Source organism: Malurus melanocephalus, unplaced genomic scaffold, assembly GCF_030028575.1.
Source record: "Malurus melanocephalus ecotype Western Australia unplaced genomic scaffold, MMel_1.1 scaffold_709, whole genome shotgun sequence".
Taxonomy (NCBI): domain Eukaryota; kingdom Metazoa; phylum Chordata; class Aves; order Passeriformes; family Maluridae; genus Malurus; species Malurus melanocephalus.
In genome coordinates this window covers 262,270-272,904 of record NW_026623941.1, presented here as the reverse complement: position 1 = coordinate 272,904, position 10,635 = coordinate 262,270, and the positions used below count along the sequence as shown (strand labels likewise).

At 63.8% G+C, this 10,635-nt stretch overlaps 3 protein-coding genes across 3 annotated transcripts in view; 1 reads left to right on the top strand and 2 right to left on the bottom strand.

The window, feature by feature from the left end:
- Positions 1-650, bottom strand: part of CUNH2orf68 (chromosome unknown C2orf68 homolog) — a 2,046-nt gene extending 1,396 nt beyond the window's left edge. Inside the window, exons 1-2 of the mRNA XM_057384423.1 lie at positions 427-650; positions 87-286 (exon numbers count right to left, since the gene is read on the bottom strand). Of these exons, the coding sequence (XP_057240406.1) occupies positions 87-286; positions 427-536 (310 nt within the window). The 5' untranslated portion in view covers positions 537-650. The remainder of the gene's footprint in view (positions 1-86; positions 287-426) is intronic.
- Positions 651-739: 89 nt separating this feature from the next.
- USP39 (ubiquitin specific peptidase 39) lies at positions 740-8,434 on the top strand. Its single transcript, XM_057384425.1, has 12 exons — positions 740-1,093; positions 2,431-2,500; positions 2,589-2,683; positions 3,436-3,572; positions 3,817-3,969; positions 4,521-4,746; positions 5,191-5,268; positions 5,357-5,424; positions 6,112-6,443; positions 7,304-7,439; positions 7,520-7,606; positions 8,144-8,434. The coding sequence occupies exons 1-12, from the start codon at positions 754-756 to the stop codon at positions 8,189-8,191; spliced, it is 1,770 nt and encodes a 589-aa protein (XP_057240408.1). The 5' UTR covers positions 740-753; the 3' UTR covers positions 8,192-8,434.
- A 170-nt stretch (positions 8,435-8,604) lies between these two features.
- SFTPB (surfactant protein B) lies at positions 8,605-10,385 on the bottom strand. Its single transcript, XM_057384418.1, has 5 exons — positions 10,290-10,385; positions 9,770-9,868; positions 9,225-9,605; positions 8,715-8,819; positions 8,605-8,640 (listed from the first exon to the last, which is right to left on the bottom strand). The coding sequence occupies exons 1-5, from the start codon at positions 10,383-10,385 to the stop codon at positions 8,605-8,607; spliced, it is 717 nt and encodes a 238-aa protein (XP_057240401.1).
- Between the last annotated feature and the right edge of the window lie 250 nt (positions 10,386-10,635).

Sequence of the window (10,635 nt, the reverse complement as noted above, 5' to 3'; positions counted from 1 at the left end):
GGGCGCCCCCCAGTCCCGGTGTTCCCCTTCCCCACCCTCTCCCAGGGTTCCCCCGGCTCTCCCCATCTTTGCAGTTCCCCCCCTACCCTTCAGGTCCCCCCCGCATCCCCCCAACTCGCCCCTGCGCTCCCACCCGCGGAATGCCCCGGTCTCCCGCTGCCGCTCACCGCTGCTCCGGTGGGGCCGGTACACCTGCTGGTCGGGCCGCCGGGGCCGCGCCGGGGCCGGGGTCAGCCGCGTCCGCGCTCGGCCCCGCGCCTGCCGTACCGCGCGGTCATACGCGTCCCTGGGCACCGCAGGGGCCGGGTTACCGGGGGGACATCGCGGTTACGGGGGTGGGGGGAGAGATGGGGGAGCACCGGGGCCAAAGCGGCCCAGGGCCGAGAGTCCCCGCGGGTGGCGGGGGTTCCGGGCCGGTGCCGGTACCTGGCCAGCTGGTTGCGGCGGATGTGCCTCACGAAGCCGTGGCTCATGTCCAGCCGTCCCCCCGGCCGGCAGCGCCAGCTCGGGGCCGCCGTCGTCGCCGCCGGCTCCATCCCGGTACCGGGGGCGGGGATCGGTACCGGGACGCGGCGCCTTTAAGAGCCCCGCCGGCCCGGCCCGGAAGCCGGCAGGGGGCGCCGCAGTGCGCAGGCGCGGCAGCGCCGCTTCCCGCCCCGGCCCATCCTTGCAGCCCCGGCTGCGCATGCGCACCGTCACCAACGGTTCGGCCCCGCCCCCGGCTGCGCATGCGCACCGCTCCCCACAGCCGCCATGTCGAGCCGCGGGAGGCGGGACCGGGAGCTCCGGGAGCCCCGCGGGGCCTCCACCGCCTCCTCCGCCTCCTCCGCCCGGGGCTCCTCCCGCAGCCGCCGCGACGCCGATGCCGAGCGGCCGCGGAGCCGGAGGGAGGCCGAGCGGGAGCGCACGCGGCGGGAGGCGGCGGAGGCGCTGCCGGTGGATCTCGCGCGCGTCAAGCGGGAACCGGGCACCGGCAGCGGCGTCTGGGGGAGCACCGGCACCGGCACCGGCACCAGCACCCCCGCCGCGCCCGTGCGTGTGAAGAGAGAGCGGGAGCCGGATGGAGACTCCGACCCTGAGCCCGAGCCCGCCGGTGGGGACCGGGGGGGGAACGGATGGGATTAAAGGGTTGAGGGGACACGGGGACCGGGGGCAGTGACGAGGGAACGGGAGCCGGGATGGGGCACGGGGAACTGGAGGGGTGTGGAGAGACCCAGGAGTGCGTGTGGGGACACACCAGGGTGTAGAGGAGGCGTCAGGTCGGGGTCGGGGTCTGGGCACTGTGGAGGGACACTGCGGGGTACTGGGGCGGGTGATGTCCCGGAGAACACCGGGGGAGCGGGGACAGCTCACAGTGATGTCCCGGAGAACACCGGGGAGCGGGGACAGCTCACAGTGATGTCCCGGAGAACACCGGGGGAGCGGGGACAGCTCACAGTGATGTCCCGGAGGACACCGGGGGAGCGGGGACAGCTCACAGTGATGTCCCGGAGGACACCGGGGGAGCGGGAACAGCTCACAGTGATGTCCCGGAGGACACCGGGGAGCGGGGACAGCTCACAGTGATGTCCCGGAGAACACCGGGGAGTGGGGACAGCTCACAGTGATGTCCCGGAGGACACCGGGGAGCGGGGACAGCTCACAGTGATGTCCCGGAGGACACCGGGGGAGCGGGGACAGCTCACAGTGATGTCCCGGAGAACACCGGGGAGCGGGGACAGCTCACAGTGATGTCCCGGAGGACACCGGGGGAGCGGGGACAGCTCACAGTGATGTCCCGGAGAACACCGGGGAGTGGGGACAGCTCACAGTGATGTCCCGGAGAACACCGGGGAGTGGGGACAGCTCACAGTGATGTCCCGGAGGACACCGGGGAGCGGGGACAGCTCACAGTGATGTCCCGGAGGACACCGGGGGAGCGGGGACAGCTCACAGTGATGTCCCGGAGGACACCGGGGGAGCGGGGACAGCTCACAGTGATGTCCCGGAGGACACCGGGGGAGCGGGGACAGCTCACAGTGATGTCCCGGAGGACACCGGGGAGCGGGGACAGGATTTTGTGTGCAGAGGAGCTGGGATGACCTATGAACTGATGGGAGAGGCTGGGGTGTGAGATGGGACACACTGGGGTGTAGGGGGGACACTGGCAGGGGAGGGATGGGGAATGGGGTGTCTAGGGGGATTCTGGGATGGGAGTGGAGTGTCTGAGAGAATTCTGGGGTGGGAGAGGTCACATCTGAGTGTACAGGGAGGCACCAGGACTGATCCTGGGGGTCCTGAGCTCAGCTCTGGGYAGGGTCTGGAGACACTGGGGGGAACTGGGGCTTAGCCCCAGGAAGGTGTGACAGAAGGGGGGCTGGAGGGGCCTGAGTCATCCCAGTGCTTTTGGGGTCCTTGTGCCCCCCTTGTTAACACCCTTTTGCCCTACAGTGCGTTACGGACGCTTTGACCCCGAGGACCAGCGCAGCCGGCACTGTCCCTATCTGGACACCATCAACAAGTGGGTGTTTGGGRTGTTTTTGGGATCCCCCTGTCCGTGGGAGTCCCCCCAACTCCCCCCCAGCCCTGTGACACCACCCTTCCCCCAGGAGCGTCCTGGATTTCGACTTTGAGAAGCTCTGCTCCATCTCCCTGTCCCACATCAATGTCTAYGCCTGCCTTGTCTGCGGGAAGTATTTCCAGGGTGAGACACCATCCCCYGGGGCTGCTGGGGGGCATGGGGACATCAGGGACACGCAGGGGCTGTTGCAGAGCACGGGGACACCCAGGGGAACGTGGGGGACAGTCTGGGGATGGGGGGGATGTCCTGGGGGGATGTCCAGGAATAGGGGTGCTTCTGGCAGATATCCTGGGGACTGGGGGTGACAAGAGACACCTAAGGTCAGCACTGCCACCTACCAAAGAGGACACGGGACATGCAGGGAGAACTCCAAGGATTCCAGTGGCCGCTGAAGTGGGGAATGGGGGGTCCCCAGGGTCTGGGGGGCTGCCTGGGGGGACATGAGAGACCCTGAGGTCCAGGGAGCTGCTTGAAGGGGCACATGGGACAGCCAGGGATTGACGTGCTGCCCTGGGGGACACACGTGAAGACTGTTGCTGGGGTACCCCAGGGGTGGCAGGGACATCCAGGGACATCCAGGTGATGCTGAGGGACACAGGGGACACTCAGCGACAGGGTTTGTGCCAGGGAAGGTGGCAGAGARCAGCCAGGGACAGGGATGGTGTCAGGGGGTACAAAAGGGGGTGCTTGGGGAGGGACACCATGGGGACATCCAAGGACAGGGTCACTACTGGGGGAATTCGTGGATTCTCCAGTCGGCACAAACCCCCCCATCCGTGGGTGGGGGATCCTTTCTGTGCCCCCTCCCTTTCCCCACGGCTGCTCTGTGCCTGTCCCTGGTGTCCTGTGTCCCCCTGACAGCGCTGTCCCCGCAGGCCGCGGGCTCAAGTCCCACGCCTACATCCACAGCGTGCAGCTGAGCCACCACGTGTTCCTCAACCTGCACACGCTCAAGTTCTACTGCCTGCCCGACAACTACGAGATCATCGACTCCTCTCTTGAGGACATCACGGTGCGGGGTGGCTCTGGGGGCCACCGTGGCATACCCAGTTCTGGGGGGTTGGGGTTGGATCCCCCTGCTGCTGAGGGTGGTCAGGTTTGGGGTACCCTGACTCTGAGTTGTCATGTTGGGATCACTCTGAGGAGTCACATTGGGGTCSCCCAGCTCTGAGTGTGGGTTCAAGTGTGGGGTCCCCCCAGCTCTGAGGGGTCTGGGTTGGGGTCCCCCTGTTTCTGAAATCTCTCTGTCCCCGCAGTACGTTCTCAAGCCCACCTTCACTGCCCAGCACATTGCCCACCTGGACAAACAGGCCAAGCTGTCCCGGGCCTACGATGGCACCACRTACCTGCCTGGCATTGTGGGGCTCAACAACATCAAGGCCAATGATTATGCCAACGCTGTGCTCCAGGTGACACCAGAGTTAAAGGTTTTCTTTTGTGGTGAACCCCCCCAAACCTCACTGTGTGTCTGACRGGGAGGAATCCCATTTTTTCTCCCATAGGGCTGTACACTGTGGGGGTGTTCAGGGTTTGTTCTGGGCTGAAACCCTCCCAAAGTCGTGCTGTGAGGCATCAGGGATAAATCCCACTTCTTTTATTTTATTATCTGGGGGATGCTGGCTTCAATTTGGGCTGAATCCTCCTGAAATCCCACTCTTGGAGTCTCGAGGGTGCATCCCACCTTCTCCTCTCCAAGCATTGCAATTGGGAGGTGCAGGTATCCTTTTAGGATAAAAGCCTCCAATAACCCTCCCCAAAACCCAGTTGTGGGGCTGACAGGGATCCATCCCACCTCTGGATCCTTTCCAACTTTGACTATTCTGGGATTTCCCCACAGGCATTATACCCAGGACAGCGCAGAGTTTGTTTTGGCATGACCCCCTCCCATAACTCCCCCAAAACCCTCCAAAATCACCCCTCTGGGGGTCCCGGGGCTGAATCCCCCCTGCTCTCTCCCCAGGCCTTGTCCAACGTGCCTCCCCTGCGGAATTACTTCCTGGAGGAGGAGAACTACCGGCGCATCCAGCGCCCGCCCGGGGACATCATGTTCCTGCTGGTGCAGCGCTTTGGGGAGCTCATGAGGAAGCTCTGGAACCCCCGGAATTTCAAAGCACACGTGTCACCCCATGAGATGCTCCAGGCTGTGGTGCTCTGCAGCAAAAAGAACTTCCAGATCACCAAGCAGGGTGGGGTTTGGGGGGACAGGGCTGGGCCTGGGGGCTGAGGTGGGTGTGAGGGGAGGAACTTGACCTGGGAGGCTCTGGGTTTGGCAGGGCAGGGCTGGGTCTTGGGAGCTTTGGATTTGGGGGACAGGTCTGGGTTTGGGGCTCAGTGCTGGGTTCAGGACTGTGGATATGGGAGGCAGGGCTGGGTTTTGGGAGGCAACACTGGGTTTGAGGTCTTTGGATTATGGGGTCAGGGCTGAATTTGGGGAGAAACTGGGCCTGGGGAGCAACGCTGGATTTGGGAGGCAGTGCTAGTTTCAGGGAGTAGGGCTGGATTTGGGTGCAGGGCTGGATCTGGGGGCTCTATATTTGGGGGTGCAGGGCTGGGTTTGGGGCTCGGGGCTGGGGCTCTGGATTGGGGAGGCAAAGCAGGATCCGGGCTCAGCTCCAGCTCTGCTGTTCCAGGGGATGGGGTGGAGTTCCTGTCCTGGTTCCTGAACGCGCTGCACGCGGCRCTGGGCGGCACCAAGAGGAAGAAGAAGAGTGAGTGGGGGAGGTTTTGGGGGGTTCTGGGGGGGGCGGGGCCTTTGGGGGCTGCTGTCCCCACACTGAGCCCCCGCTGTCCCCCCAGCCATCGTCACMGACGTGTTCCAGGGCTCCATGCGCATCTTCACCAAGAAACTGCCACACCCTGACCTGGTGGGCCTGGGGGGGATCGGGGGCATTGGGGTACAGTGTGGGGAGGGGGGAAGTTAAGTGAGGGATGTTGGGGTCTGGGGGAGGTGTCAGGGTCCCATGAGCAGTGTTGGGGTATGGGGGGTGATGGGTGTTGGGGTCTGGGGGAGGTGTCAGGGTCCCATGAGCAGTGTTGGGGTATGGGGGGTGATGGGTTTTGGGTCCCATGGGGAGTGGTGAGGTATGGCGGGGGATGGTGAGATCCAGTGGGGGAGTGTCGGGTCAGCTGGGGGTGTCTGGGTGTGGTGGAGGGTGTGGGGTGGTTGAGTCTGATGGGGGTTGGGGTACATTGGGGGTGATGGGGTCAAATGAGGGGTGTTGGGGTGTGGTGGTATCAGTGTCTGACTGGGGGTGGCAAGGTCAAATGAGCAGTGGCAGGGTCTGGGGGAAGTTGGGGGGCATTGGGGTACAATGGGGAACGTTGGGGTCCGATGAGGGATGTGGGGTCCGATGTGGGGTCCAGTGAGGGATGTGGGGTCCAGTGAGGGGTGTAGGGTCCAATGTGGGGTCCAATGAGGGATGTGGGGTCCAGTGAGGGGTGTAGGGTCCGATGTGGGGTCCAGTGAGGGGTGTGGGGTCCGATGTGGGGTCCAGTGAGGGGTGTGGGGTCGGATGTGTCCAACGGGGAGGTCTCCCTTGTGTCCCCCCAAGCCGGCCGAGGAGAAGGCGCAGCTGCTGCAGAACAGCGAGTACCAGGAGCGCATGGTGGAGTCCACGTTCCTGTACCTGACCCTGGACCTGCCCACGGCGCCGCTCTACAAGGACGAGAAGGAGCAGCTCATCATCCCCCAGGTGCCCCTGTTCAGCATCCTGGCCAARTTCAACGGCAGCACCGAGAAGGAGTACAAGACCTACAAGGAGAACTTCCTGAAGCGCTTCCAGCTGACACGCCTGCCCCCCTACCTCATCTTCTGCATCAAACGCTTCACCAAGAACAATTTCTTTGTGGAGAAAAACCCCACTATCGTCAACTTCCCCATCACGTGAGCCCTGGGCGGGGTGCTTGGGTGGCTGGGAGAACGTGGAGAGGGTTAAAAGGATCTGAGAGGAGATTGGGGCTATCTGGGGAGGGATTGATGGTGTCCAGGGGGTCTTGAAGGCTTCTGGAGGGGATTTGTAGGCATCTAGTGGGGGTTGAAGAAATCTGAGAGGGGTTTTAATTCTGTGGTTGTCTGAGCAGGGTTGTAAGCATTTAGTTGGGGTTTGAAGGTGTTTTGTGGGGGTTGGAAGCAYGTGGAACCATCTAAAGGGAGATTGTGGGAGCTGCATGATGTCTGGGGGATTTTGTGGGTATTGGGGGTTGTGGGTGTCTTGAGTGGGGTTTTTGAGCATCTAGGAGGGGTTGAAGGCACCTGGGAGAATTTTGTGAGTATTTGGGGGGATCGTAGGCATCTGATGGGGTTTGCAAGCACGTGAAGAAGGTTGAAAGCATCTAAGAGGAGATTGTGGCCATCTGGGGGGGTTGAAGGCGTGGGGGGGTGGGTTGTAAACATCTTTGAGGCACTGGAAATGTCTACAGGGGGTTTGGAAGCACCTGGGCCAGGGGATTAGAAGCATCCAGGGATTTGAAGGTACTGGGGTGGTTTGTGGTATCTGGGGGGTCTTGTAGGCATCCAGAAGGGGTTTGAGTGGTTTATAGACATCGAGACGGGGTTTGAAAGCACCTGGGATTGTCAGTGTGAAACATCTGAGGCTTGGTAGGTGTATAAGGGGTGTTGTGGGGCATCTGAGGAGGGGGTTGGAGCCGTGCAGGAGGCATTTGGAAGCACCTTGGAGGKGTCTGTGGGTGCTGTGGGGGTTCCCCCTGGCCAGAGCCCCCCCTGAGGGAGTGTGGGGTCCCCAGGAACGTGGACCTGCGGGAGTACCTGTCCGAGGAGGTGCAGGCTGCACACGCCCACACCACCTACGACCTCATCGCCAACATCGTGCACGATGGCAAACCCTCTGAGGGCTCCTACCGCATCCATGTCCTGCACCACGTGAGTGTCCCCTCCTTGGGGGGTTGGAGGGGCCACGGGGACCCCCCCAAGTCACCCTGTCCCCTCCCGGGTCCTGGCAGGGCACAGGGAAGTGGTACGAGCTGCAGGACCTGCAGGTGACCGACATCCTGCCCCAGATGATCACACTGTCTGAGGCCTACATCCAGGTGAGGTGGGACAGGGGGGCCATGGTACCCCCAGAATGTTTCCTGACATCCCCTGAATGTTCCTTGACCCCCAAAATGTCCCTTGACATCCCCTGAATGTCCCCTGAACCCCAGAATGCCCCCTGACATCCCTGAATGTTCCTTGAACCCCAGAATGTCTCCTGACACCCCCAGAATGTCTCCTGACACCCCTGAATGTCCCCTGAACCCCAGAATGGCCCCTGACATCCCTGAATGTTCCCTGACCCCTCTGAATGTCCCCTGAACCCCAGAATGGCCCCTGACAACCCCTGAATGTTCCCTGACCCCCCTGAATGTTCCCTGACCCCCAAAATGTCCCTTGACATCCCCTGAATGTCCACTGACCCCCCGAATGGCCCCTGAGCTCCCTGAATGTCCCCTGACACCCCCAGAATGTCCCCTGACATCCCCAGTATGTCCCCTGACATCTCTGAATGTTCCATGACACCCCAGAATGTCCCCTGAACCCCAGAATGTCTCCTGTGCCCCACCCAAACCCTTCCTTCTCTCCTGCAGATCTGGAAGCGACGCGAGGATGATGAGACGAACCAACAAGGCGCCTGAGACCCCTGGGGACACCCAGAGACCCCCTTGGGGACATTCCCAACCCCTTAGGGATACCCTGAGCCCCCTTTTGGGAACACCCAGTGCTCTCGTCGGGAGCACTCCAAGCTCCCCCAGGGACACTCATAGCCCACCTGGGGACACCCAGACCCCCCTGGGAGCACCCCTAATCCACCTGGGGACACCCCCAGTCCCCCCAGGCAGTGTGTGTGTCCCAATAAATGCCACCCACTATTTTTGTAACTCATTTCCCTCTTTCCTCATTGGGTTTGGCTGGGTTTGTGGTTTCCTGTGACACCTCCCTGCACCCCGTGACACCCCCAGCCTCCATGGCACCCCAAAACATCAGGGACACTGAGGCAGAGCTGCATCCAAGCTTTATTGGGCAGTGCTGGGGGGGCCCCGGTGCCCTCCTAGAGCCAGACGTGCTCCTGGCAGTGCTGCAGGGCCTGTGAGGGGCAGAGGGGTCACCTGGGGAATGCAGGGGGTGGCAGGGTCCCTGTCCCCGTTCTGCAGAACTCACCTGGCAGCGCCGTGCAGCCTCAGGGCCAGAGCACCAGAACAGGGGRCCCAGGGCACAGGGGCCCAGGGGGAGGGACAGCGTGGGGGGACCGACACCCTTGGGGTCCTGGGGGGGACATGGGGGTCAGGAGTCACCCCAGGACCCCYAAAGTCCCCTCCCCAGGCTGGACCCTGGCACTTTCTGGGGACCTTCYTGTGTCCGAGGGGTGGTGGGACTGCCTTGCAAATGTGACACCCCAGGATGTGTCCCCAAGAAGTGTGACACCCCAGGATGTTGTCCCCTTGGGGCTCCACCACCATTTGTGTCCCTGGCATGGCTCCTGGAGACGGTGGCACTATGGGATGTGTCCTTGGGGCTGTTACACCGTGGCACCCCAGAATGTGTCCCCAGGAGTTGGGACACTCCCAGATGTCTCCCGCTCAGTGCTGTGCTGGGGGTGCSCTGTCACCTCCCCGGGGACCATCCCCTCAGCCTGGTGTCCCCCCGATGTCCCCCCGTGTCACCGCTCACCTCCCCACTGACACACTCCGACAGCTGCACCACGATGGCCTCCAGCACCSAGGGGGGTGGCAATGTCGCCATGTCCTCCTTGTCCCAGTCCTCGCTGCCACAGGCGAGGAAGAGYCGGCAGAGCATGCGGGGTCCCAGGCGGCCCAGCAGCCGCTCCAGCGCCAGGGCCGCGTAGCGCTGGGCCAGGCACTCGCACGCCCCGGCCAGCGGCAGCGGCAGCGCCCGGCACAGCCCCGCGGCGGCAGCGGCCACCGAGGCCACCGGGACAGCGGCCTCGGCCCGCGCCACCAGCGTGCGGCACAGCCAGCACGTCGGCATCGGCACCGGCATCGCCCCCGGGGACAGCCCGGCCGCTGCGGAGCCCGGCGGGGACACGGGGGGCTGCGGGAGGGAGGGGGATCGCTGCAGCCCCACTGGCTCCGGAGCTCGGTGCCGGGGCTGGGGCCACGCCCGTGCCCCCACAGCACCGCGGTGCCCGTGCCCGTGTCCCCTCGGCACCGTCGTGGCCGCTGCCACCCTCCCCCGTTGTCCCCAGGTCCCCGTACCTGCGGGTCGGTGCCGAGCGTCTCAAGGACGGGCAGGGCCGGGGCGGCSCCGGGCTCTCCGTGGCACAGCTTCAGCCCGGCACAGACCTGCCACGGCGTCTGCGGGCACCACAGGATCACCCAGATGCCATGGGTCCCCAAGCCCCCAGCACCCCGGGGTGTCCCCCAGACGCCATGGTGTTCCCGAGCCCCCAGCACCCCAGATGTCTCCAGTGGCCACAGTGTCCCCAGCCCCCCTTGCTGTGTCCCCACTGCCACTCAGGAGATGCTGGAGTTCCCTGAGGAGGGACACCCAAACCACAGACCAGCATGGGGTCACCAGGACAGGCAAACTGAGGCACAGAGCCCCCAGCACCTGCTGTGCCACCCCCTGCACCAGGGCACCCACAGTGACACCCACGGTGACACCCAYCACTGCWGCATTYACCACCACATTCCAGCCACACCTGTCACCACTGGCACCCATGGCACGTGGCATGGCACCTCTGACCATGGCACACGGTGGCATCCATGCTGTCACCTTGCCACCRTGGCACCTGCTGACATCTGCCAGCACTTCAGCCACCACCCCAGYACCCACAGTACCATACATCATCAGGGTGGCATCTGTGATCATGGAACTTGCAGTGTCACCCTTAATGGCAGCCACCACTTCAGCAACACCAGTGGCACCTCCATGTGTGGCAGTGGCTGGCACCCAGCATGACACCCGGTGGCACCTGTGCCCACAGCCCCCATGGTGACAGCCAGAGTGGCACCTGTCCCCTGTCCCTGCGGGCACCTGTGTGGCTGATTGGTTGGAGATGCGGTGGACAAAGCTGAAGAGCTGCTGACACACGGCACAGGTGTCCTGCAGGAGAGGACAG